Source organism: Rhinolophus sinicus, chromosome 12 (assembly GCF_057876585.1).
Source record: "Rhinolophus sinicus isolate RSI-liver-muscle chromosome 12, RSI-T2T, whole genome shotgun sequence".
Lineage (NCBI taxonomy): Eukaryota > Metazoa > Chordata > Mammalia > Chiroptera > Rhinolophidae > Rhinolophus > Rhinolophus sinicus.
In genome coordinates this window covers 12,438,070-12,465,041 of record NC_142512.1, presented here as the reverse complement: position 1 = coordinate 12,465,041, position 26,972 = coordinate 12,438,070, and the positions used below count along the sequence as shown (strand labels likewise).

Genomic DNA, 26,972 nt, shown 5'->3' with positions numbered 1-26,972 from the left:
GGCTCATAGTCCTTCTTTCAGAAGGGTCATGGGGCTGAATTTGTTTGTTTGTTTGTTTGTTTCTTTCTTTCTTTCTTTCTTTCTTTCTTTTTTTAACCTCCCAGTGGAGAGGCGGTACAGGTTTGACTCCGGGGACAGGAGTGGCCTCACCATTACTTGGAGTAAGGGGTCCCCTGCTGAGAGTGGTGTTACTGGTTTGACCAAGGAACCCCTGGGAAAGGCTCAGTTTTCTTTCAGAGACAGATCTGTTTCCTCTCCCCACACACCTGCTTTGTGGAATCTCTCCCTGTTCCAGAGCCTGCTCTCCCAACACCATACCTTGAAGGAGCTCTTTCCCACTAGTTCGGGGGTGGGGGAAGGGTGTGTGTTGGCTGAGGGAGAGATAGGGGTGCAGGCAGGGGGAGACAGGCCTTGCCCTCAGGACCCTGAAAGAAAAGGAGTCCCCAGAGCTGACAAGAGCTACCATCCCCAGAGCTGTCTTGCTTCCTTAGAAAACAAATTCTTTTGGGTCTTTTCTTTTCCTTATTTAGACCGGAGATACTTCCAGGACCCATGGGGAAGGTAAGTGGAAACACTGAACCCAGCAACCATTTCAGCATCCAGGACTCATTAGCCACAAACAGGTGCTTTTTACTCAAAGATATGGGATGGGAGGATGAGAGAGGAGCTGGTTTTCTTCCCTCCCTATCTCCCTTCCCTCCCTTCCCTCTCTCTCTGTCCCTCCATCCCTCCCTCTTTCCTATCTCATCTATCATCCACCCATCAATCCAAGCATCCACTGGGGAGTGGGTGGGTGGGAGGAAGATGGAAATAGCAGAGTATTTAGTTGAAACACAAATGTACAAAATTCTTTAGGGTAAGACTAACTCCTGGAGTTACTGTTAACTTCCAGACCTGAGCCCATATTGTGGTGTTGTAATTTTTAAGTTCTTGAGCTTCTAGGCTAGTTCTAAAGAAGCTTTTTATTTTCTCACTAGGTTTTTGCCTTACCTAAGATACTTACAATAAGACCACGGTGGGTCTCACATAACAGCTGCACAGCCCTTTGAATGAGACTTCTGCAGGCACCCATATTGAAACACACACACACACACACACACACACACACACACACACACACTTTAACAAAGATAAATTAATTCAATACCTTTCATAAAAAAACAACAAAACAAACAAAAACACACCAAGTTAAACAAGGGTTGAATTGTTACTGAGCTTCTTAACTTATCTTAGTGGTTTGAGCTGGATGGTCCCTTCTCAGGGTTCTCCAAACACAGGACAAATACATTGTTGTATCTGACGGTTGGGCCTGCCATAGCAAAATACCACAGACTGAGTGGCGGAAACAACAGAAATGTATTTTCTCACAGTTCTGGACGCTAGAAGTCCCAAGTCAAGGTGTTGGCAGGGTTGGTTTTCCTGAGACCTCTCCTGGCTTGCATTCTCTCCACATCCTCACACAGCCTTTCCTCTGAGCGTGTCCTTGGTGTCTCTTCCTTTTCTTGGAAGGACACCAGTCACATTGGATCAGGGCCCACCCTAATGGCTTTATTTTAACTTAATCACCTCTTTCAAGGCCCTAGCTCTAAATGCAGCCACATTCTGAGGTCCTGAGGGTTAGGGCCTCACATATGAATTTTAGGGGGACACAGTTCAACCCATACACCTCTCAAATGCTCTGCTGACAGCTTATCTGGACTCACGGCACTCCCTGTGTTGTTACCTGCCTTCAAACACACCTTGGTCTGCTGAGTCCAGGGTACGTACTCACCAATAAACATAAAGCATTTTTCAGTGGGTTGAGTAATCCTTTTCTCAGGCTGTAAGAACTCGTGTGAACTTACAGTTAAGCAAGCTTCACATGATTTCAGAATTACTTATTGTCATCACCCATGCATCCATCGCCTTTATTTATAATGATCTCCAATTGTGAGTTACAGAAAATCCAGCGAAAGGTGGGCACACTCTCTCTCTCTACAACGAAAGGAGTTATTTTGTTTAACTATTCATGTTCTCATTCCTTGTGAAAATAGGCTTTCCTTTCAGACACCTTTTGAACTAGACTGGACCTGTTTCCACAACACCTGAGTGAATACATACAGTCTGAAAGTGGAAGGTGCTGTAATTAAGCGGTGCCTTATTTTACAAGAACCGAGTAGTATTTGGTGCCCTGGGAAGTACATTTGCTCATTCTTCAAGGCTTCATCCCCAACTTCCCCACTGCCCTGTTGTGCTCCCTAGACCCTGGCGAGACTCAAGCTGTCCACTTCCTTGGGGAACCATACTCCCATTATAGCAGTTGTCGCATGGGGTGGTTTGGGTTTTCATGTCTGTGCTCTCAGCAGGCGTAACCTTCAGACCAAGTGGCAATAATGGTAGATGCTGGCAAAGTGAACAAAGAATACACAGAGGGGAACAATGTAACACAGATGGGGAGCCTGAGGCTTACAGGGTGAAAGGACCAAGTCAGGGAGCTAGTTAGTGGCATGACTAGGACTGAGAAACCAATGCCCTTCAGCAGTAGCTCAATAAACCCCAAGTTCAGGTTTGGGAATCTAGTTCAGTAGTCTTTCCACAAACGTGTGTGAAAGTCTTTCCAAGAGCAAATGATCTGACGTGAAAAAGACAAGAAAAGCAGAAGCCGTGGGAAGTTGGATTAAAAAAGATTGTTTTTATGGCTGAGCTTGAACCCTTCCCTCTGTATGGTCATTTGGGAGACTCTGTGGTCTCTGATTTTCTAAGGGCGATCAGAGAGGAAGAAGCCAGGAGGGGCAGTGTAATGAGCCAGCAGCTTATGTCCTTTCATGTAACCGGCTCAGACTTGGAAGCAGTGAGCGTTAGTGATGCATCTTCTCGTTCCGGAACCAGAAGGCCGATGACATCAACAGGCCTCTGTGGGAACCTCCTCGGTCCACTAGCTCCCTTCACTCTTCACGCATCTTTGGAGGGTACCCAAGGCCATTTTGGTCTTACCTGTTGTGATGGCCTGTAAGAGGAAGGTAAGAAGCCTCAGCACAGGGAAGGGGAGGCAAAATTTTCTTGTCCAGTACAGTGCATATTAGAAGAAAGGGTTAAGTAAGTATTACAGTAATCCTTATTGATTCCACATTCTGCTTCTTCTAATGTCATATATATATATATATATATATATATATATATATATATATATATATATATATATATATATATATCTTTTAATCCTTAGTCAGTAGCCTCCTTGTCAGTCAACAATCTTGAATTACAGATATGCTTTTGTTCTCATATGAATTGCTCTTCAAAGGAGCTTCAGCCAGGTAAGCCTACTTGGGCAAATAATGACTAAATAATGTTTTAATATGATTTTTTTTTTCTAATTCATCTTCAAAAACATGCTTAGATTGGATAGAAATAACAAGTTATATATCAAAATAAGTTTCTAAAAATTGAAGTGATAAGAGAACTAGAAGAACATATAGTGACTTGTACCAGGGGAAGTCTAGCAGGAAAAGCAAAGAAAAAGACAAATACTTGATTGCATACAAATTTTAAAATTTCTCTATATCAGAAGCAAGCTAAGAAAAATATTTGGGCGATATCTACATCTGTATAGAGGTAGAGATAGAGATCTCTAATAAACACTATTTGAAGTGCAGTTTTATAAATAAGAGGCAAATAATAAAATAGGTAAGGGAAAGAATAGAAAATGCATAAAATATATTTGACCAAAACACACAAAAATGTTTGAAACAAGTGATACCTTTCAGACTGGAAAAAGATGAAAGGCAACTAAATGACCTTGGGAAAAGTTAGGAAGGGGCAGATGAAGACCAGAATTTTCATATATTTACTCGTGGGAGTGAAGATGGAAACTTTTTATTAAAAAGGGACTGTTGAAAAGCTTTCAAAGAAAGACAAGAAAAGCAGAAGCGGAGCCAATAAATTAAGCACTAGATCCGAGATCCCCCTGAGTTGCAGAACAGGTTCTGAGGGAGGTGGAGGGGCGGTGGTGTAAGCTGGTAACCACAGTGGGGTTCATCCTTTGCATAATTTGTAGAAAATCAACTCTGCATCCCCAGGAAAGAAAACAAAACCAGCACATAAGAACTGAACTAAAATGCATTTTTCATACAGCATGGCTTCTGCAAACAAGCCAAGTAGCTTCTATGTTTCCCAACTGAGAAATTGCCATTTTGTCTAATGTCAGGGAAAGCTGGCTGCTTTGGGTGTTTGGGGCTTACTGAAAGAAGGCATAGTATACTTAAATGATCAACATTCTTTTTTTATGGGTGACTTGCAGGATTTTTCAAGGGGAAATTTGACAATTCTCCATGGTTGGAATTTGGACTGGCTTTAGAACATAACTTCCATCAGACATGGCGATTCAATGATTACCTAGTGATCAAGGGGAAGGGAGGGGAATTCAGAATTTGAGATTTTAGAATCATTTTCAGTAAAGAATAAGATGAAGTCTGTGTTTATACATCCCCAATGGTAGAGATTTCATATTTGGAGTGTCCACTGTGTACTGGTCATTATGTTACTTGCTGGGATTTCAGAGATGAATGAGACATTGTGTCTTTCAGGAGCCCATAAACAAGGAGTTTATAGATGAGGAGAGGAAGCATTCCTGATTGGGGGGAAGGGGTGTATTGTTACAGTGTAAACCATTGTATGAAACCAGGAATGTTTCAGGAACAGGCTAGCTTAGTCCGAGCAGCAGGTTTGTGTAAGAAGTTAATTAAATACAAGACTGAAAGAGAGGTTTGTGAATGCCAGGATGAGTACTAAGGAGCCATTGAATATTTTGGATCAAGGAAGCAACATAATAAAAGCTATATTTCAGGAATATTTCTATTTTGTAATCTATTATTCTTTTTCTATTTTAGAAAACCAAGATACATGAATCACACCCAAAACTGAAGGAAAGATCTGAACCAGGTAGGGAGTATTCTTACTGGAAGCATTTGCTGAAAGGACAGAGAGCCTTCAGTTATAAAGCCCTGGGGAAAGAGTTGAACTGGAGGCAGGACGGTGGTCACAGGCACAATGAAATATTTTGACATTGAATTCTAACCTGCTCTTGGAAAACTATAGCCATTTCCTTTCTGAACAGGTGCATAGGAGCCTTGGGATGACCTTAGGATGTTCTCAAACATTATACGAGGTGTGACAATTAAGTTCGTGAACTCATTCTAGAAAAAGTGCTGCATTGCTGAATATCACTGCGGGCACCTTCTAAGTACTCCCCTTGGGAAGCTATGCACTGACGCCAGAGCCTGGTCCACCCTTCAAAGCAATTTTGGAACTCTTTTTCTGGAATGGCCATCAGAGCTGTCATCGTATTACCCTTGATGTCCTGAATGTCATCAAAATGTCTTCCTTTCAATATTTCTTTTATCTTCCGGTAAAGAAGGAAGTCATTGGGGGCCAGATCAAGTGAGTAGAGAGGGTGTTCCAATACAGCTATTTGTTTACTGGCTAAAAACTCCCTCACAGACAGTGCCGTGTGAGCTGGTGCATTGTCGTGATGCAAGAGCCATGAATTGTTGGTGAAAAGCTCAGGTCGTCTAACTTTTTCATGCAGCATTTTCAGCACTTCCAAATAGTAAACTTGGTTAACTGTTTGTCCAGTTGGTACAAATTCATAATGAATAATCCCTCTGATATCAAAACGTTTAGCAACATCGTTATACCAAGTTCACGAACTTAATTGTTAGACCTCATATAGCCAGCACAGTGACCTGACATGAATTGGTTTATTTAAGGAACTTGGTGGGTTATTTCACCTCTGAAGGAAACCATAGATCATTTGTGAGGGAACCAGAATGCTCTGTTGGAACTTCTCTTGGCCCCCATGCTTAGCAGTTTCAGGTTAGAATTGTATTTCTTTGAACTGTAAGCTACATGAAACTTGTGTAAACAAGAACATATAAAATGTAGTTTCCATTAAGATATTAGGATGAGCAGACAAGGACTTTAAAACAACTCTAATTAATTCAAGAAAATTGAAAGAGCGGAGAATTTCACCACAAAACCAGAATCTTTAAAAAAAAAAATAGTCAAGTGGGAATTCTAAAAATGAAACAAAAATGTAGTATCAGAAATGAAGAACTCAGTGGATGGATTTAACAGCAGAATAGACGCAGTAGATGACGAGTTGAGGAAATGCAAGTACAGGTCAACAGAAAATATCCCTAGAGTGAATAAATAAATTGTGAAACATTCATTTAATGGAGTACCTTGCAACAAAACCCAAACCAAAAACCAACCAACCAAACAAACAAAAAAAACCAAACTACAGATATATGCAACAAATGGAATAACTCATGAAGTAATTGTATGATCAAGAGAAGCAAAACACAAAAATGTATATGTTGTATGATTCCATTTATATGAAATTCAAGAACAAGTAAAAATTACCTATGGGTGGTAGACGTCAAAATGATGATTACTTCTGGGAAATAGGAATTGACTAGGTATCAGGAAACATTCGGGGTGATGGAAATGTTCTGTAACTTGACCTGTGTCATGGTTACACATATACACTTATAAAATGTCATTAAGCTTAAGGTTTGTGTGCTTTACTGTGTATAAGAAATAGCTCAATTTAAAAATACCAGAGAAGATATTTTTCCCCATGTGATTCCTGTTGCTTATTCCTTCTCACCTTTTCCATGCTAGAAGCTAGGTCCCTTGGTGTCCTCGGTTACTTCTACGGATGCTGGAAGGTCTGTCAAGGAGGAAGGAGGCTGACTGCTTTCAGGAAGCTGCAGAGTGCATACCATGAGTCACTGCCCTTGGAGGTGAGAAAAGCCAAATCTCCTTTGGAGAACATCTGCCCTAGTGTCCAGAGGAAGACAGTCAAGACCTTGGCTTCTTAGTAAGTAAACAAACCTCTTCAGAAATACTCAGATGACCGAAGGGGGCACTTTGGGGACCCTGGAAAACTTTAGCAAAAAATAGTCTAAAAATATTTAAGTCATTAAAAATAAAAAATAAAAAAAATAAAAAAATATATATACCGGGGGTGCCAAAAAATGTATACAAGTGGCCACTTTGGTCAATGTTGCTCAAGCAATTGTTTGCCGTAATCAGAAGTGTCTGGATGCTGATGGTAACCACTTTGAGCACCTCTTGTAATTGCAGAAGTTAAATGTGACTTGTATTCATCTTTTGTTATCGGTATATATTCAGTATTACAATTTAAATACAGTTTTTTTTCTTTCTTAAAATGTGTGTACTTTTTTTCTTTGCCACCCTCTGTGGAATATATACAATGTCATTGTCTGTTGGATCCTATTATATGCAGTGGAAGAATTAAAAAGGAATAATTGTGGCCTAATGGGAAAATAATTCTTGTATTCTCGTGAAAGGAGTCAGGAAGAGTTTAGCACCTCACTGAAGAGCAGGAGGAGGAGTTACGGCCGAGCAGGAGGACTGCGGCTCCTCTGCTGATTCCATATCACTTTGCCAAGTTCCACCGTTTCCTCCTGCCAAGTCTTTCCGTGCCCTGTCAGCGTTTCCCTCCAAGGACAGATCAAACCACCATCACAGTCCATGCACAGTTAGGACGAGATGCATAGGGGGCTAGTTTTTGCCTTACTGGCTTTCCGTTTGGATTTGCAGGAACACATTGAGTCTCTGAGCGGGAAGTACAGCTAATCAGGAAGAACTTGGTAGAACTGAGGTGTGAAAAACAGGCTTTAAAGGAAGGAGGAGAAAGCCTTTGTGGCTGAGCTGAAAGGAAGTTATAGGGCCCCTGGGGAGCCAGGGCCCATTTAGTTACTAGAGACCAGTACAAATTTTTAGCCAGATCAATTTTTTGAATAGCTTTTTAAAAAAGAATTGGAAGCCTTCTCATTTTTACAAGGATACTTAGCTGGCCTGGTATTTTCAAAGAATTTACATTGTGGACAGAGCACAGGTGGAGGATATTTATGTACACCTCAGGTTATCCATTATGTATACCCTTGAAATGCATCAATGTCTAAATGAACATGTCCTTATTAAATATACATGGGATGAGATGGACCTGGACCCCTTTCCGTTGGAAAGAACCACTAGGAATGGCCATAGTTATTTCACTTCCTGACAGCTAGGCAGTGCCAAGCCAGACATGGGAAACAGAATGGCTCTGAGGTATTCTCTACCCTCCAGGGACCCCATCTCATTGCCTACAGAATCAGGGTAATCTGGGACTAAGGTCTTCTCATCAAGAAACCTCAGGTTTAAGTAATTCGTTAGAGCAGAGAAGGTAGCTTCTCATTCTGAATTGCTTATGACTGATCAACATAAGGAAATATTCCGATGGATCTATTTCCTTGTTTCCTAGTGAGAAGGCATGTGGAACAGAAGATAAAAAAGTGAGTCTACATATTTTCCTTGCTTAAACATTGAAAACTCAGGTCAATTAGGATGGAATCAGATTATAATGGGAAACTGGGTGGATCTTTACTTCGGTAGGGTTACACAATTAGGCCAAGAGATAGAGACAGATAGGCTCATCTCCATCCATCCATCCATCCATCCATCCATCCATCCATCCATCCATCCACCATCCACCTACCCAATTAACATTTGTTGACTATATACCATGTATCAGACACTGTTCTAGGCTTTGAGGGTATTCCGTTGATCAGAGAGACAAAGTCTTTGCTCTCATGAAGCTTACATTTTAGTCAGGGAGACAGACAAAAAACCCAAGTAAACACTTCCTTAGTGTGATATGTGCTTGGAAGAAAAAAAAGCAGTGATATCCAAAACAGCTGGGAAATGATGCGATCACTGTAGGTTCCATTTCAAACCTCTCTGTAGACATTCTTCACTCACAGTTAAACTTTTCCAAATTCTTCTGCAGGGAATCTTGAGGTTCTCTTTCTGAGAATTTTGTCTGGTGCGATAAGTTGCAGTGGTGGGACAGGATTTATTTTGCTTATTTGAATGACAAATATGTGTGTGAAATCTGCCTGGAGGAGCATACAGGAAGGAACCCATTGAGATAGAGAGAGGCTTGTGGAATTCTGGAACAAGGGACAAGAAATAGAGTTTACTTTAAGTCTCCAGGGGTCATACATAAATCAGTGATGATGTACTAAGCTCCTCTCCACCTCAGTAGGAGGGAGCCAGTCTCTGTGAGTCACTGGCATGTTGCTGCTCCATACAGATGGCTCATTGCTGGAAGAGGAAGAGTCATGTGCTCACACACGGCATCGTGAGGTTTGGATCCAGGACTCTAGCGCATGCTAGGGGGGCAAGGTGAGTAGATTGGGAGCTATGAAGACAAGGTTTGACTCATCCTGCCGTCCACTTCTCTGCCTTGGTCATCCTCCCTCTTCCCTCACCGTCTTTTCACCCTTCAAACCACTGCAATCCGTTATCCATGCCCAAGGCTGTGAAAATGCCCTCGCTAAATCATCAGTGATTTCCTCAATGGCTTATCTGATGGCTTCCTGTAAATGCCAAACATAATGCTTTCCTTTCCATCCCAAACCTATTCTACTTCTTTACACCACTTAACACTGTGTGTCATTATTTCTTTCTGGAAAGTTCTTTCTTTGGACTTTTGTGACACCATTTTTTCTTAGTTCCTTTCAAATTTGTGGGTGGGTGGGATTAGATTGGCAATGGAGAACACGTAGCTGGGAAAAGCTTCAGGCAGCAGGCAACCATCCAGCTGGGCTGAGAGGGGTGGGGGGATGAGTCCATGATGCAGGAAAGAAGGCAAGACCAGGCCTTCCCCTCAGCCCCTAGTTCATTCCTAAAAGATGGAAATGACTGAGAATATCATGTTGTTCTCTTTTTCTAGAGCTTTGGGCCTGGGGAGAGCTAACATCACGAGGGTAAGTGAGGTAGATGTCTTGGAGGTAGCCAAGTTCTACTAACTTCCTTGTACAACAGTCATTCTCAACCTGCGTGGGGTGAGATTGTGATCTTGCTCCCCTGGGGACATTCGGCAGTATCTGGGGACATTTTTGGTTGTCAACTTGGGGGTGGGCATCTGGTGCCTCTGTCATCTAGTGAGTAGAGGCCAAGGATGTTGCTAACCATTCTACAATGGATAGGACCACCCTCCACAGCAAAGAATGATCTAGGCTCCAAAGCCAGTAGTGCCAAGGCTGAGAAACCCTGAGGTACACTCTCCTTAATCTTATGTGTTTTGCTTAAAGCCGTCAGAATTAGTATTCTCATTATCAAAAGCCCTATTTTAAAGTGGATGACTAATGCACTTTTTTAAAGGGTTGTGAACAACTTATTTTTTTTTAAAGGAGCTTATTCTCAATAGGCATAAGGTCACTTATAAACAGCATCACAAATTTGGTTATTACAAATCCACTTAATAGTGGGGTTAGGGTAAGGGTTAGGGTTAGGGTTAGGCTTAGGGTTAGGGTTAGGCTTAGGGTTAGGGTTAGGGTTAGGCTTAGGCTTAGGCTTAGGGTTAGGCTTAGGCTTAGGGTTAGGCGATGTTGGGTATTCTGTATTGCGTCTGTCATAAGATACATCATGTCTGGTTGACCTGCCTAATAACTTGCAGACATTGATCGCTCAGTGAAGGTGAAGACAGATGACTCCAAACTACATTCCATTCCCTCCCTTGCAGCCAGAAGTCACCTGTGGATTATTATTCTGGAGCTATGAATGCCCAAGTTCTTATCAAGCATTCACCTAAAGATTTAACAAATTTTTGTTTATAGACAGCTTTATGGAACTTTATAATATAATAAACTTCACATGTATAATTTGGTATGTTTTGGCATCTATCTATAGATATGAAATTATCATCCCCATCAGGAGAGTAAACATATTAGCAGCCCCAAAAGTTTCCTCATGTCCCTTTGTAATTTCTTCTTCCCCCCACCCGGTGCCCCAGCTCTCTCCCTCCATCCCCAAGCAATCACCAATCTTCTTTCTCTCACTAGGTCACTATTGATACGTTTGCATTTTCTAGAATTTTATATAAATGGAATCATACACTTCTTTGTCTCCTAGTAGGCTGCCTCTTTGAGCTTCATCCGTAAAGTAGTGTAACTTTTTCTCACTCTAACTTGGGTTATTGAGATATAAAATATTCATTCGAACTAGTTTTTTATCATTGTGGAGACCCAAAGATGCATTACTGAATCCTCCCTACCTTCCCCAAACTCTCTTAAACTGTTTTATTGATTGGATTCAAGCTGGTATTCCAAATACATAAGTAGATTTATTAAATCAGTTCTCTTCAGAACTTTAGTATGCCTGTAATAATTCACTTTAAAGCATATCTTGTGGTTATTCTCAGATGGCCAAAAAGAAGAAAAGAAACAAAACTCCTGACCCACAACCTGCTCAGATTCGGCTCGAGGATCCTTGTGGGAACCAAGAGGGCAGCGGAGATTTCTGACCAGTGAGTAGATTTGGTGCTGGAGAAATTTGGGAGGGTGGGAAGGAGAGCTTGTCAAACAGAGTCTGAAACCTAAGATACCACAGATTGAAAGGACTGTAAAATTAGAAAGGACTTGGGAGTGCATCTTGTCCGATTCAACCCAGCTCACAGCTAGGAAAATGGCGTGGTTATCTGCCTTGGCCGTAGTCCTCAGTAACATGAAATGTGATTCAGCTGAGAGATGACTGTCACAGGACGATATGGGGGACTAGGAGAATAGAATGGAGGGTCAATAATTCTGGGACAGAATGGAAAAAGGAAGAAAATATTGACAGTTTTAGAAAAGGAGAATTGATTGTCTTGGTCATAGTCCCAATAACTACAGGCATCAAGCAAGGACAAATCAAGTATAGGGCTCAAACCATTTTACTTTCTTTTTTTTTTCGGTTATTTATTTTTTCAGTATTATTTTATATTAATTTCAGGTGTACAGCATAGTGTTTAGACATTTATATAAGTTAAGAAGTGATTCCTCTGACTAGCGTGGTACCCTCCGCCCGGCAATGTACATAGTTATTAACATATTACTATGTTCCCTATACTTTACATCCCCATGACTATTTTGTAACTACCAATTTGTACTTCTTAATACCTTCACCTTTTCCCACCCTGCCCCCCAAATGCCTCCCATCTATCACCCCAACAAATCTAGTACCCCTCTGACACCATACATACAAGGTCTGACAATTAAGTTCTCGAACTTGTTGCAACGATGTTGCTAATCTTTTCTGATATCAGAGGGATTATGAATTTGTACCAACTGGACAAGTAGTTAACCAAGTTTACTATTTGGAAGTGCTGAAAATGTTGTGTGAAGAAGTCCAATGACCTGAACTTTTGGCCAACAATTCATGGCTCTTGCACCAGCTCGCACTGCACTGTCTGTGAGGGAGTTTTTAGTCAGTAAACAAATAACTGTATTGGAACACCCTCCCTACTCACCTGATCTGGACCCCAGTGACTTCTTTCTTTACCCGAAGATAAAAGAAATATTGAAAGCAAGACATTTTGATGACATTCAGGACATCAAGGGTAATATGATGACAGCTCTGATGGCCATTCCAGAAAAAGAGTTCCAAAATTGCTTTGAAGGGTGAACTAGGCTCTGGTGTTGGTGCATAGCTTCCCAAGGGGAGTACTTCGAAGGTGACTGTAGTGATATTCAACAATGAGGCATGTAGCACTTTTTCTAGGATGAGTTCACAAACTTAATTTACCAACCTCGTAGTTATTACAATATTAGTGACTATACTCTTTATGCAATACCCTTCATCCCCATAACTACTTTGTAACAGTGAATTTGTACTTCTTAATTCCTTCCCCTTTTTTCACCCACATCCCCAACCCCCCTCCCATCTGGCAACCATCAAAATGTTCTCTGTATGTATAAGTATGTTTCTGTTTTGTTTGTTTATTTGTTCTTTAGATTCCACATATAAGCGAAATCACATGGCTCCTGTCTTTGTCTGACATACTCCACTCGGCACAATTCCCTCCAGGTCCATCCATGCTGCTGCAGATGACAAGAACCCATTCCCTACCCTGGTTGAGCAATATTCCATTGTATATATGTACGACCTCCTCTTTATCCATTCATCCATTGACAGACACCCAGGCTGCCTCCACATCTTGGCCATTGTAAACAGTGCTGCAATAAACATATGGATGCAAACGTCCTCCTAAAGTAATGTTTTGGGTTTCTTTGGATAAATACCCACAAGTGGTATTACTGGTCCTTCTTTGTCATAGCCTTTGTTTTAAAGTCTGTTTTGTTGGTATAAGTATTGCTACCACAGCTTTTTTTTTTTCCTGTTTCCATTTTCATGTGATGTTTTTTTCTATCTCTTTACTTTCCATCTGTGCGTGTCTTTCAATCTGAAGTGTGTCTCTTGTAGGCAGCATATGTAAGGGTTTTGTTTTCTTACCCATTCAGCCCTCCTATGTCTTTTATTGGAACATTTAATCCATCTCCATTTCCATTGAAAGTAATTGTTGATAGATATGTACCTATTGCCATTTTATTATTCATAATTTTGATCTTTTTTCTTTTTCTTCCATCTTAAGTCCCTCTAACATTTCTTGCAATACTGGTTTGGTGGTGATGAACTCCTTTAGCTTTTTCTTGTCTGGGAAGCGCTTTATCTGTCCTTCTATTTTAAATGATAGCCTTGCTGGGCAGAATAATCTTAGTTGCAGGTCCTTGCTTTTCATCACGTTGAATATTTTGTGCATATCCCTTCTGGCCTGCAAAGTTTCCATTGAGAAATCAGCTGACAATCTTATGGGAGCTCCCCTATAAGGTACTAATTGCCTTTCTCTTGCTGCTTTTATGATTCTCTCTGTCTTTAAACTTTGGCATTTTAATTATGATGTGTCTTGGTGTGGGCCTGTTTGGGTTCATCTTGTTTGGGGCTCTGTGCTTCCTGGGCTTGTTATGTCTATTTCCTTCTCCAGGTTGGAAATTGTTTCAGTCATTATTTCTTGTTTTTCTTTTTTCTTTTTTTTTTAGTTTCAGGTGTACAAAACAATGTAGACATTTCACCCCTCACCTAGTGATAACCTCCCTCCCCCAATCTATTGCCCCTCTGATATCATACATATCTATTACAATTCCATTGACTCTATTCCCTATGCTGAACTCCATATCCCATGACTCTGTCTCTCTCTGTCTCTTTCTCTCTCTGTCTCTGTCTCTGTCTCTGTCTCTGTCTCTCTCTCTCTCTCTCTCTCTCTCTCTCTATATATATATATATATATATATATATATATATATATATATATATATATATGTTAAATTGTAGTTGACATACAATACATACAATATTATTTAGCTTCAGGTGTACAACATAGTGGTCAGGCATCTACACTGTCAGTCATTATTTCTTTAAATAGGTTCTCAATCCCTTGCTTTCTCTCTTCTCCTTCTGGTACCCCTATGATGAAAATTTCATTTTGCTTGGTGTTTTCCCAGAGGTCTCTTAAACTATCCTCATTTTTATTTTATTTTTTGGGATTCTTTTTTCTTTTTGCTGTTCTGGTTGGGTGTTTTCTGCTACCTTTTCTTCCAAATCACTGATTCGATCCTCTGCTTCATCTAGTCTGCTGGTGATTCCTTCTGCATTCCTCATTTCAGTTATTGTGTTCTTCACTTCTGACTGGTTCTTTTTTGTGGTTTCTGTGTCCTTTTTTATGCTTGCTATCTCTTTGTTGAAGTTCTCACTAAGTTCCTTGAGCATTCTTTTGTTTTGAACTCTGTTTTGTTTTGAACCATTGTTTTGAACTCTGCATATGGTAGGTTGCCTATCCTCATTTCGTTTAGTTCTTTTCCTGGAGTTTTCTCCTGTTGTTTTATTTGGAATGTATTTCTTTGTTTCCTCATTTTGGCTGCCTCTCTGTGTTTGACTTTATGTATTAGGTAGATTTGCTATGTCTCCTATTCTTGGTCGGGTGGCCTTACGTAGTAGGTGACCTGCAGGGCCCTGGCACCGTCTGCCTGGTCAACTGCTCCAGGTGTTCCAGGAGTGTCCCTTGTGTGGGTTGTGTGTGCTCTTCTGTTATAGTTGACATTTGATTTCTATTGGTACATCAATGGAGGGGATTGATCCTCAGGCTGATTGGCTGTGGGGTTTGGCCACATCCACAGCTTACGGGTTGCTGTGCAGAGGGCTTACCCCACTAAGTAAGATTTTCCCTAGTGAGCCCTGCTGCCTGTTGAGACCACCTTTTGTGTGTGCTGCTTTGGGGCTAATTGGGAGGTGCTCTGCTGTGATCTGCAGTTGGTTCTGGGGTCTCTTGGGAGGTGTGCCAGTATGGCCCAGGTCACTCACTGCCTGTGACTGGTTGGGGACTACCTGGTGGGAGCTGAAAAATGATCTGCAGTTGTTTGCTGCCTGTGGTAAACCTGGAGGTGTGTGGGAATCAAGGTCATCTGCCACCAGTATCAGGCCTGGTGTAGCTCAGCAAAAAGCCAGGATACCCAGGGCTGGCTGACAACTGTTGGCTCCCTTAAGTTTCAAACACTGATAAAACCTTATGCTGTATGCAAGTTGGGTGAGGCAGGGTCTCAGGGAATCACTAGAGTAGAACAAGTTGTGGTCACCAGGTTGATGAAAATTCTGGTTTGGTGCCAGTGCTGAACCTGGAGGTACTCAGCAAAAGTCTCTGAGCACACTGAGGCCAGTTGCTACCTGCCTGGGTCCTGTGGACTCTGATAGTTTTTTTAAAAAGAGTGCAATGCTGGCAGAACTGGCTGCTCACAGAGAAAGTGCCGCCAGTGTTGGGGGAGTTGGGTGGGGCGGAGTCTCAGTGAGTCAGTAGAGTGGAGCAGTGGAGCTCACCAGGCCAATCAGATTCAGATTTGGCCGTAAGCGTAGGGGGCGGGCTCAACACAGGGCGGGCTCAACACCTGCCAGCTCCATGGGAGCAAGACCCCACACAAGGAAAATGGCAACTGTCCTCCAGCCCTTGCACTGAAGCCACACACTTCAGTCTGTCCCCCATATGCCTCCAAAGCTCCCCAAGTCACCATCCTCACAGTGGAGCCCAAGGTGAGTTCCTGCAAGTGAATGAGTCTGTTCATGGGCTGTTTAAGAGAATGCCTGGGTTTCTGGCAGCCTTCCATCCCACTCAGACTGTTGGAATCCCCACTGTTTTTTCAAAGCCAAATGTTGTGGGGACCCCTCTTCTTGGCACCAGTACTCTGGGATGGGGAGGTCAGTGTGGGGGTAGGGTCCCTAGCTCCTCCAGAGGGAACCTCCACAGCTGAGATATCCCTCCTGATTTTCATCCACCACACGCAGGTGTGGGGCCTGTTCCGTGTCTCTGCCCCTACTGCCAGACTCAGTGTGGCCTCTTCTTTATATCCTTAATTATAAAACTTCTGTTCAGCTAGATTTCAGGTGGTTCTCCAGGTTGATTGTTCTATAATTTATTTGTAATTTTAACATGTTCATGGAAAGAAGCAGGCACGGTGTTTATCTACCCTGCCATCTTGGATCTCCTCAAACCAATTTACTTTTCATTTCTGGCTTACTTTTACCCATAGCTTGATGGTGGCATAGATGGTCTGCTTACTAATTTTTGTAGCTATTTTTTCTCTTTAACAATTACAAGTTGAAATAATCTCAAAGGTGAAATGTGATGTGGATAAATGTATTTAGTCTTAGTTTTAGGTTTAAAAAATCAATTATATAAACACATCTTTGCATAGGCAAAAGCATCCTTATATATTCTGGGCTAGTGAAACTACATTTGAAATGAGTGTTGAACTCTTGGAGACTTGTTTTAAGAGGAACATTAGCAAATTGCTACCATATCCAAAAAATGGGTGGCGAGGCGGCTGGAAATCATGAAACCATGTTGTCCTGTGGGAAAGGGTTGAAGAAGTTGGGGATTATAAAGAAAGCCTGGTGAGGAGATTCAGCAATTGGGAGGGGAGTCTTCAAATGTTGAACGAATGCCATACTGAAGAGGGATTCTGTTTCTTCTGAGTTGCCTCTGAACTGAAGACAGATCCTGGCTTCTTGAAAGGACATACTTTCTATTAGTTTTCACTGCTCAGCGTCAAATGGGCTGCCTCACTGAGGAGTGGCCCCAGGCTGTCATATGCAGTTCTCCACGTTCGTAAGAAGTTAGGCTTTGCAGACCTTGAACAGCTCTCACTTACGCTAAGATTTAACATTTAGACCTTCTTTCTTCTTTTTTACCTCTTTATCTTTAACTGGTGCTTTATGTCACACAGATCTTACTTTCTCCTTTTGGGCATGCTTTGGGAAAATATTGCTATATATTATGACTAAAGGGATAATGTGAAAAAGAACATATCTTTGGCTTACTTATGGATGCTTTTCTGCTGTATTAGTCAGCATTCTCCAGAGAAACAGAACCAACTGGATGTGTATCTACAGAGGGTGCCAAAAAACTGTATACACATTTTAAGAAAGGAAAACACTATTAAAATTGTAATATTCAACATATACCGATAACAAAAGATGAATACAAGTCACATTTGACTTCTGCAATTACAAGAGGTGCTCAAAGTGGTTACCATCAGCATCCAGACACTTCTGATTACAGCGAACTACTGCTTGAGCAACACTGATCAAAGTGTCCACTTGTGTACATTTTTTTGGCACTCCCAGTATATAGGAAGAGATTGATTTTAAGGAATTGGCTCACACCGTTGTGGAGCTTAGCAAGTCTAAAGGCGGTCTGCGGTGAACCACAAAGAGCTGATGTTGCAGATGAAGTCTGAAGGCCGTCTCTGGAGAATTCCCTTTTGTTTCTTCTGTTTAGGCCTTCAACTGATTGCATGAGCCCACATCATGGAGGATGATCTGCTTTACTCAAAGTCCACCAATTTAAATGTAAATCTCATCCCAAACACCTTCACCGAAACACCCAGAATAATATTTGACCAAATATTTGGGCACGCCATGGTCCAAGATTAACCATCATACCCACCTAGATCCTTCTGGGACACTTTTTGGCAAGAGTTTTGTAGAAGCAAACACCTTCTTTCACTCTTATAATAGTTTCATTTGTTGTACTTTACAGTCATCAATGTTGAATCCCCGCCTTAGTACCTAAGCAACAAATACTATCATTTTCTTATGGGAAGTATCTAAACTAGTCAAATTCATAGAATCAAAAAGTGGAATGGTGGTTGCCAGAGGCAGGAGTGGTGGGGGGAGAGGAAAAATAGGGAGTTGCTAATCAATGGGCATAAAGTTTCAATTAGACAAGATGAATAATCTTTAGAGATCTGCTGTCCAGCATTGTGCCTGTATTCAACAATTCTGTATAGTACGCTTAAAAATGTGTTAACAAACGTAAGTGTTCTTAACAAATTAAGTGTTCTGTTCTTACCACAATTAAAAAAAAAAAAAAAAAGATGAGAAGGTGGACATTGGTTTAGAGAGGCCAGATAACTTGCCCAAGATGACACACGCGTAAGAGGCCCAGCCAGGTTCAGGTCTTGGCTGTCTCTGGAGCAGATGGTCTTAGCCACTAGGCCATCCAGGCTCCTGACTGGCTCCAGAGAACCACAGGTTTAGAATGGACCTCAGTCCTCTCCTTGCCTTCACATCACCAAACCAGAGTTTTAATAGTCTTCCCTGTTCTTTCTCTAGGGAGGAGTCAGCGGGAGTTACGTATCAGAGAAGGGTGAGTGACAGTCCTAAATATATGACCTGCTAACCTTCCAACTGCTATTACTCTGTCTGGCTGAAAGAGGGAAAAGAGGCGTATTCAACGAGAGTATAACTTTGTTTGAGATGGCTTTATTTATCATGAACAGTAGAAGGAGCGGGCTGTAGTCGTAGAGGGAAATCCTAAGTACCATGTTTCTCCATAGATGACTGCGCAATAGTCTTCCTTAAAGGAAATAATGTATTTCATTGATTCCAGGCGTGCATGTGTTCCCAATTTTGCATCTCTGAAATTGGGGTGTCTCACAATTGATGGCATATTAGCATCGTGTTTGACACAATGCTGTGTTATTTCCTTGAGAGAAAATTTAAAAAATCAATGGCACCTTAGAGTTAATGAAATACAGTAGTAAAATCATGCAAATTGGGTCATATTGACTGTTGCTTATAATAGTTATTCATTAGCTTGAACTTTGGCATCACTTTTTAAAATTTAAGAATTATCATTCAGTAAAATTAAATTTTATAGGTATGTCTCTATGCATTTTAACCATTTATATACACATTAAGAAAGGAAAACACTATTAAAATTGTAATATTCAATATATACCGATAACAAAAGATGAATACAAGTCACGTTTGACTTCTACAATTACAAGAGGTAATCACCAGCACAATTAAGATACAGAACAATTCCAGTCACCCCAAAAATCTCCCTTGTGTTAGCCCTTCATAAAGGGATAATGTGAAAAAGAATCCATCTTTGGCTTAAGGATGCTTTCCCGCTGTATCCTTTCTTTCCTCCCCCCAAATGCTCCCCAACTCCTGGCAATCACTGATTTCTTTTCTATAGGTTTATCTTTTTGAGAATATCATATACCTGGATTCGTACAACATGTAATCTTTTGAGACTAGCTTGTTTAAACTCATTATAATGCCTTTGTGATTCATTCAATCTAGTACATGTGCCAATAGTTAGCTCTTTTTTATTGCTGAATAGTATTTCATTATATAGAAAAGCTACAGTTTGTTTAATCATTCACCTGTTGAAGAAATTTGGATTTTTTCCAGACTTGGGTGATTATAAATAGAGCTGCTATAAACATTCATGTACTGATTCTGGTGTGAGCATACGTTCTAGGGCAAATAGCCAGGTTTGGGGGTATTGGGTCACATTGTGTGTGTATCATTTAGTTTTGTCTGAAACTACCAAGATGTTTTGCAGAGTGGCTGCACCATTTTGCATTCCCACCTGCAATATATGAACGGTCCAATTGCTCTAAACCCTTGGTATTGTCAGTATTTTTAATTTTAGTCATTCTACTAGGTATGTATTGGTATTTCACTGCCGTTTTAATTTGCATTTCTATGATGATTAACATTTGCATTTTGATGAGGAACAGTTTTTCATGTGTTTATTTGCTATCCATAGCATATATATATATATATATACTCTTTGATTCAGTATCTGTTCAAGTCTTTTGTCCATTGTTTAGTTGTTTCCTTAATGTTGAGTTTTGAAGGTTCTTTACATATTCTGGATACAAATCCTTTGTGGGATATGTGATTTGCAAATATTTTTGTCCAGCCTGTAGAGTTTGTCTTTTCATTTTCTTAAAAGCGTCATTTACAGAGTAAATGTTTTTAATTTTGATGAAGTCCAATTTATAATTTTTTCTATTATGCCTCTTACTTTTTGTCATGTCTAAAAACTTTTTGCCTAATCCTTGGTCCCCCCATATTTCTCCTATGGTTTCTTATAATGAAAAGTTTTATAGTTTTACATATGTAGATCTATGATTCATTTTGAGTTAATTTTGTATAGAGTATGATATTTAGATTGAAGCTCATTTGTTTGCAAATGGAGTTCAAATCTTTCAGCACCATTTGTTGAAAAGACTACCCTTTCTCCATCAAATTGCTTTTGCACGTTTGTTCAAAACTAATTGGCCATATTGTGTGGTTCTATTTCTGGATTCTCCAGTCTGTTTTTTTCCTTTCACCCATATAGCACTGTCTTAATTACGGTAATCAAGTTCACTTTGAATTTTAAAGAGATGTCATTCTGCTTATGGGATTTGGCATATCTCACGTGACATGAAATGATGATTTAGGTAGGGTATACACAGTTGTAAAACTCAAAATACTAAGGAATCTTCAAAGAGGCGAGAGTGGGTACTTCTGAGATGTGGAAATCAGAGGGAAGGGATGGGGCAGGGTTTGCAGCTTTTCATTATACTTAAAGGTAGTCACAACCTGACTTTGTATAGTCTGTATCTGTTTTTCCTTAAAAATGTTTAATATCAATTTTTATTACTTAAAAATAAATGGAAAGAAACAGGTAAAATGTTAATGGACATTTTGGGGGTACTGGTAATGTTCCATTTTTTTCTGTGTTTGTTTTTGTCTGGGTAGTGGTTACCAGGTGTCTTCCTTTATGAAAACCCATGGACCTTTCCCACTTAAGATCTGGGCACTTTCCCCTATGTGTATCTTATACTTTAATCAAATAGTTTACAAAAAATTGTAGATACCTCTCGCGCTGGGATTGTGAGTTGAGAGATTAGATTAAGAATTATACTTTTCATGTTATAACCTTCTGTTGTGTTATTTTCCCCCCATTTTTGGATGAGTTACCTTTATAAATTGATATTTAAAGGGGTTTTCAGCCTGTCAACTCTAACAAGAGAAAGAAGTGGATCTCTGTGTATACACATGGTGAAGATATCCAAGATAAACTCCTAAGAGGAAAAACGATCATAGAACAGTGTGATATAGTATGATGATTAAAAAAAACTGGAAATCCATATACCAATTGACTTGGCAGTATTTTTTTCCACCATAATTATACACCTGAGGGTGAGAATTCTAGTAGGGGGTTGGGGTTTCATTCTAAATATTATAGTTTTCTGTACAGGACTTCAACATAATAAACATGTATTAATTTAATTAGCTAATTATAAACAGCAATTAAAGGAATAGGAAATTTGGTTGTAAAATAATAAAATGAGTGGGCACACTTATGTAGGCAGTTGGGATATTTTTGAGACCATAGCTTGAGCCTTATTTATCTTTACAACATCTGTAGCATCTGGCACATGGTAGGTTCTCACTCAGTGCGATTTAAAATCAAAGGAATAAATCATAAAAGTTATTCTTAGGACATGTGCCAGTCAGTGTCATTGTTTTGTGTTTGCTCATTACTTGCTACTTTTCTTTGAGTCTTTTCACTAATTCACTGTCATCTATTCCCCCAGAAGAAGATTAAAACAAGACTTCCACTCCCAGAGCTTGGGAGTGGAAATCAGTGGGGCTGTAAAGGCTCTCTGTCCCCATTGCTGGTGCACTTGCTTCGGCGCTCTCTTTCTCATGTTTACTTACATGACCCTTATATTTGACTTGTATGGTTCAGGGCTAGTTTCCCACTCGACGGATGCTAACAGAACAGCACTTCGCTGCTGAAGAAGTGGTGGCTGAACACTTGTCATCCGAATGTTCTTTTTCCTTCAGATTTTCAGGCACTTCATTTATCCCCCAAATGGTGCTGCAAAATAAGCACTAGCTTTGCCGCCATTTAACCAATGACACTTATGCTTGTAAAAGCCACACGATGTGTCCCACATCTCACAGACAGGAAGTTGTGCAGGTGGAACTTTAGCGGCTCTGTCTGACCATTATCCTGCAAACTTTCATAATTTAAAGAAGAATGAGAGGCTTCGGATTTGAATTCTCTCTCCTCAACTGCTTTTAGATTCCAACTGATCGAACGTCCTAAGTCCTTCCCAGTGGTTCTCTTTGTCCAGGAAGGTGTAGCTGCCATACTCTTATGAGAGTGAACACAACAGCTATTTATGTATATGCTATAAACAAGGCCATTGTCTTTTTTCAACTTGTAAAAATGATATCTCATAAATATGAAAGTATAGATCACATATGCAGTTTAAAGAATAATAATAAAGCAATCACTTGTGTACCTACCACCCAGCTTACGAAATACCAACTTTACGAGTATATCATAAGCCCCAATGCCTCTTGGTCACATTCGCACTCTTACCCATTTGCAGAGGTTACTATTCTTCTGATTTCTCCTAATTATACTCTTGTTTTCTGTAGACTTTCATCACATATGTATTATGTCTAAATAGTAGGTTGATTAATTTTGCTTATTTTTGAACTTCAAGTCCTTTAAACTTTTTCTGCTCTGTATTTTTAATTTTGTTTTAATTTAAAGCCATTTATTTTAGTCTAAAGTCATTAGTTGTCCCTCCTTCTTTTATGAATGGTTATATCTAAGCTGGAAATGATTTTCTATTTGACCAAATTATCTTTTCTTCATCATTGCAATCTGTTGTCATATTTCACTTCACTTCTACAAAGCCTTAGATGACTAGGTAAATTTGGGTGTGAAATACAAGTCAATTTGATCAGAATTTAATCGTATATAATAAACAACCAATTCTCACTATGAATAAGAAAGAACGCTCCAACTATCTACCACCCAAGGAAGCAGATTGATTTATTTGATTCGGGTGAATATAGACTACTTGGAATATCCTTCTTAAAACTCAGTATTTCACAGACTTCAGCATCCTCTCCTCTGGCTGACCCTCCGGTGCCCCAGTAAAACCTCCCAGTCATCTTTGACCTCTATTTCTCTCTTATCCTTCACTCTGAGTCAGTTGCCAGTGGCACCTTTGCTACATCTCTTGCATCTGTCTCTACCCTACCTTCCACCTGAGCATGTCTAGTAATCCTAGATTATTGCAGCAGTCTCCCCCTACGACATCTCCCAACTCAATGCAGCCATTCTGATTGGTATCACACACGTGGCCCAGCTGAGTCTTTCTGAAACCTGGCTCTGTCCCACTTCCGAGTAGTCATTACTTCCTCTCTCCCCTTTCTTGGAGAGTCCAGCTCAGCCACATGAACTGGAAGGGGACAGTCCAAGAGGTGAGTGAATAATGGGTGTACACTTGACTCAAGCTGGACCAGCTCTTCTTTCCCAGGAAATTGTAATGGAGTGAGGGGCATTTGAGAGACAACTTGCTCTGGAGAATCAAGCTATGAGATTCTGTAGATCTAGAGTTCGATTTGACATCTCAGCAAGACAAGGACATGCAATCTAGAGTTGCGTGGGACCAAAAATCCTGAGTAGGAAGACGGCCTGTAAAGAGAAGGGGAAAGTGGGGCTGGGGCAGTCACACAAAAGAATCAGACAAGACGAGAGAAAGAAAGAGAGAGAGAGAGAGAAAGAGAGAGAGAGAGAGAGAGAGAGAGAGAAAGAATATGTGAGAGAGCGAGAGCGAGGAGTCCCCAAATATTCCAGTCTCCAAGAACCCTGACGCTTTGTTTTTGAGAGATTTCCATTATTCTTTTAATCCCCTTTTTAATGAAATTCGAGTAGGTTTCAGTGTCCTGCCCACTAATGATTTCTAAGAGGTTGGTCCACATCAAATATCAAATGGTGCCACCTCCAAAAAGTCTTCGGTCTTTGCTGGGGTTTGCCTGAAGGCAGAGCCCGAGGCAAGAAATGGGGAGACATAGTTATGAGGAAGGTGATCCCAGAAAGCAGGGAGCAGGGGGAGAGAGACGGGGCAGGAGAAAGAGCCAGTAGAACTGATGGCCCCATGAGCAGCTAGGCTCCATCCTGTGGTAGACCCTGTGAGGAATGTGCCTCAGATTTGCCCCTCCAAAAAATGAGAGGTTGGGTCATTGCCTGCCAATTCCTGTCCTCTGTTGGTTGAGGGTTGCCCATGGGGTTAATATTCACTCTTCTGTGATCTGGACTGCACCTGTGAGGGTTAAAGGAACACTCATGCTTTAGAGAAAGCCCTGAGACAGAAAAGTGGAGAGGTGAGGTGACATACATGTGAGACTGCCACTATAACTGCAGCTGAAATTGGGAACAAGGAGGGGATATGTCACAAGGCACCAAAAGTATCTGCCAAATTTTCCAGATTCCTTTGTTGTTTACATATCTGGACATTCCCCTTTGGACCAACAGGGCACTACCTACTCCAGACCAAACTTCCCTACTAAAGCTCAGCCTTCGTAATGGAATCTCCTTGACTTACTTTGCAATTTAGAGTTCCTCCAGTACCGCTATTGACCAGGGGGAAAGGACTGATCCGCATTTGGAAAACTCACCCAGTTCTAACATGGAAAGGACTGACGAATGATTGATTGCCTTAATCTGCGAGTACTCCAGCCATCGCCACCCACAAATCCCAGCTCTGCCATTGACCAGTTACATGATTTGTGCTTAATTATACCTCACCAGTTTTCTGAACTCCATTTTCCTCACCAGTGGAAATGGAACTATTAATATTGATCTTGGAAGCTTTCTGGGAGCATAAGGTAAACTATGAAAGTATCTGTTAAGGTAGCAGGTAGGTTACAAATGTTGAGTGTATGTGTTACTTTCCTTGTCTTTTCCAGACATAAGCATCTAAAAAGAAAGTCTGTTTTGCCTGCAATATGTGTTCTCCCTTTCTTCTTGTGAGAGCATCTTAGTTTTATTCTGGGAAACCACCCCTTCCCCACTCTGTTCTTGTTGATCAGACAGAGCTGCCCCACCTCTCCTGCTCTAGAATGGGCACATGACGCAGGCCTGGGCAATCACAGACATGGTGGTTGTTTCAAGATGGGCACATGGCCCAGTGGGTGTCAGTACTTTAGTTGGAACTATGGGGGAAAGGAATCTTTCTACTTGGCTTCTAAGCAGATAGGATATGAGCCTGGGGCTCTTGGTGTCCATCCTGTCGTGATGATGGGAGAGCTTGTTTAGAGTGAAGCCCACCCAATGGAACATGTTGCTGAAAGATTCAGGGAAAAAACAATACTGAATCCTGGTGACACCATTTGAATCCCTGGATCAAACTATGCCTGAAATAGGGATTTCCAGTTACTTGGGTGAACAAATGTTTGAGTTGGGTTTCTTCCACTTATAGCCCCCAAAGTCATAACTGACATAGCATCTGACGTCTTAAGGATTCAAATGATCAGCCATGGGGGCAGATAGGTGGTAAGTGCAAGAGGCCTAAAACAACCAGGGTGGCCCATGGTCCACTTTGATTGGCTCATGGTGTGTCTCCACTAACCTACCAATTCACTCTGGTGAGGCATCCCATCTGCTTTCAGGAAGGGTAAGGGAGACAGGCTCACAGCTGGTGGGGTCTTTCTTGGTCGAGCAGACCACATCTTTATGATTGGGAGTGCTGGGCCACTGACCTAGGGTCCATACCCTTATATTACACGTGGCCTACCATGCTGACTGGACCCTCCTCCTTCAGGGTACCAGGCGCTTGGTGTTTCTGACCCTCTATCCACAGCAAAACTTGCCTCCTGTGAGCCCTGCCCTTACAGCCAAATACTCTGCTGATCTGTAGTCAGACACATGTCACAGAGCAGATTTGCTTGGAATATTCTGGAGATAATAGTTCAACCCTAGAGTTGTTTATTTTGGTGTCTGAAATTCCCACTAGCAATTCTGGAACATGTAGGGCTCTTTGATTAAGAGCTGCTTAATACTCTGATGACATACAAAGCTGGCCGGCTATTAATGTGGGCTCAGTAAATGCTCCTAGAAGGATGCTTGTGTCTCATGGGCAGATTGGCTCCATTTCCTCTGGTCCTTGACTTTTCCCAAAGGAGTTTCACAGTTCTTCTGGGTATTAGCTATGTCAGTCAAGACCCAGGCTGGAAACAGATATGCACTCAGATGGGGTGTATTAGTTTCCTAGGGCTGCTGTAACAAATTGCCACAAACTGGATGACTTAAAACAACAGAAGGGTATTGTCTCACAGTTCTGGAAGCTAGAAGTCTGAAATGAAGGGATTTGCAGGGCCCTGCCCTCTAGTTTTTGGTGGTTTGCTAGCAACCCTTGGCATTTCTTGGCTTGCAGTTGCATAACTCCAATCTCTCTACCTTGGTCATTACATGGATTCTCCCTGTGTGTCTCTGTCTTCACATGGCTCTCTTTTTATAAGGACACCCGTCACATTGAATTGAGGTTCCATCCTACTCCAGTATCACCTCATGTTAACTACATCTGGAATGACCCTATTTCCAAATAAGGTCATATTTCTAAGGTACTGGGGGTTAAAACTTCAACATATTTCTTTGTGAGGGACACGATTCAACCCATACGGGGCGGGGGGTATCCAGAAGAGTTTAAGGAAGGGACTAGTGATGGAGGTGTGGTCAAGGTGAAGGGAAACCAACAAGATGATGAAGCACCCAGGACTAACAACAGCCAGGAGCCATGAACACCCTGATGTCTGAAGGGGCAAAGGAAAGGAGCAGTTCCAGAGTGTAACCTAAGGGCACAGCTGCCTGACAGGAGCTGAGGCTTTCAGCGGTGGATTGCAATCAAGCTACAGCAAACTGGCGGGGAGACACGCTAGGGGACTAAGTACTTGGGCCT

At 41.2% G+C, this 26,972-nt stretch overlaps 1 protein-coding gene across 4 annotated transcripts; it reads left to right on the top strand.

Annotated features, from left to right (window-relative positions):
- The first annotated feature begins 291 nt into the window (after nt 1-291).
- On the top strand, nt 292-21,706 carry LOC141569018 (uncharacterized). Of its 4 annotated transcripts, XM_088801918.1 has the most exons (9): nt 2,597-2,999; nt 4,866-4,917; nt 6,661-6,859; nt 8,312-8,342; nt 9,095-9,234; nt 9,785-9,818; nt 11,255-11,359; nt 18,529-18,562; nt 21,206-21,706. In XM_088801918.1, exons 1-7 carry the CDS (start codon nt 2,982-2,984, stop codon nt 11,354-11,356), a joined length of 576 nt encoding a protein of 191 aa, XP_088658044.1. In that variant the 5' UTR covers nt 2,597-2,981; the 3' UTR covers nt 11,357-11,359; nt 18,529-18,562; nt 21,206-21,706. The 4 variants fall into 4 exon arrangements, with proteins under 4 accessions (XP_088658045.1, XP_088658044.1, XP_088658043.1 ...); XM_088801919.1 differs by lacking the exons at nt 2,597-2,999; nt 18,529-18,562; nt 21,206-21,706 and adding exons at nt 292-561; nt 12,825-13,072; XM_088801917.1 differs by lacking the exons at nt 18,529-18,562; nt 21,206-21,706 and adding an exon at nt 12,825-13,072 and having other exon boundaries at nt 2,599-2,999.
- The last annotated feature ends 5,266 nt before the right edge of the window (nt 21,707-26,972 follow it).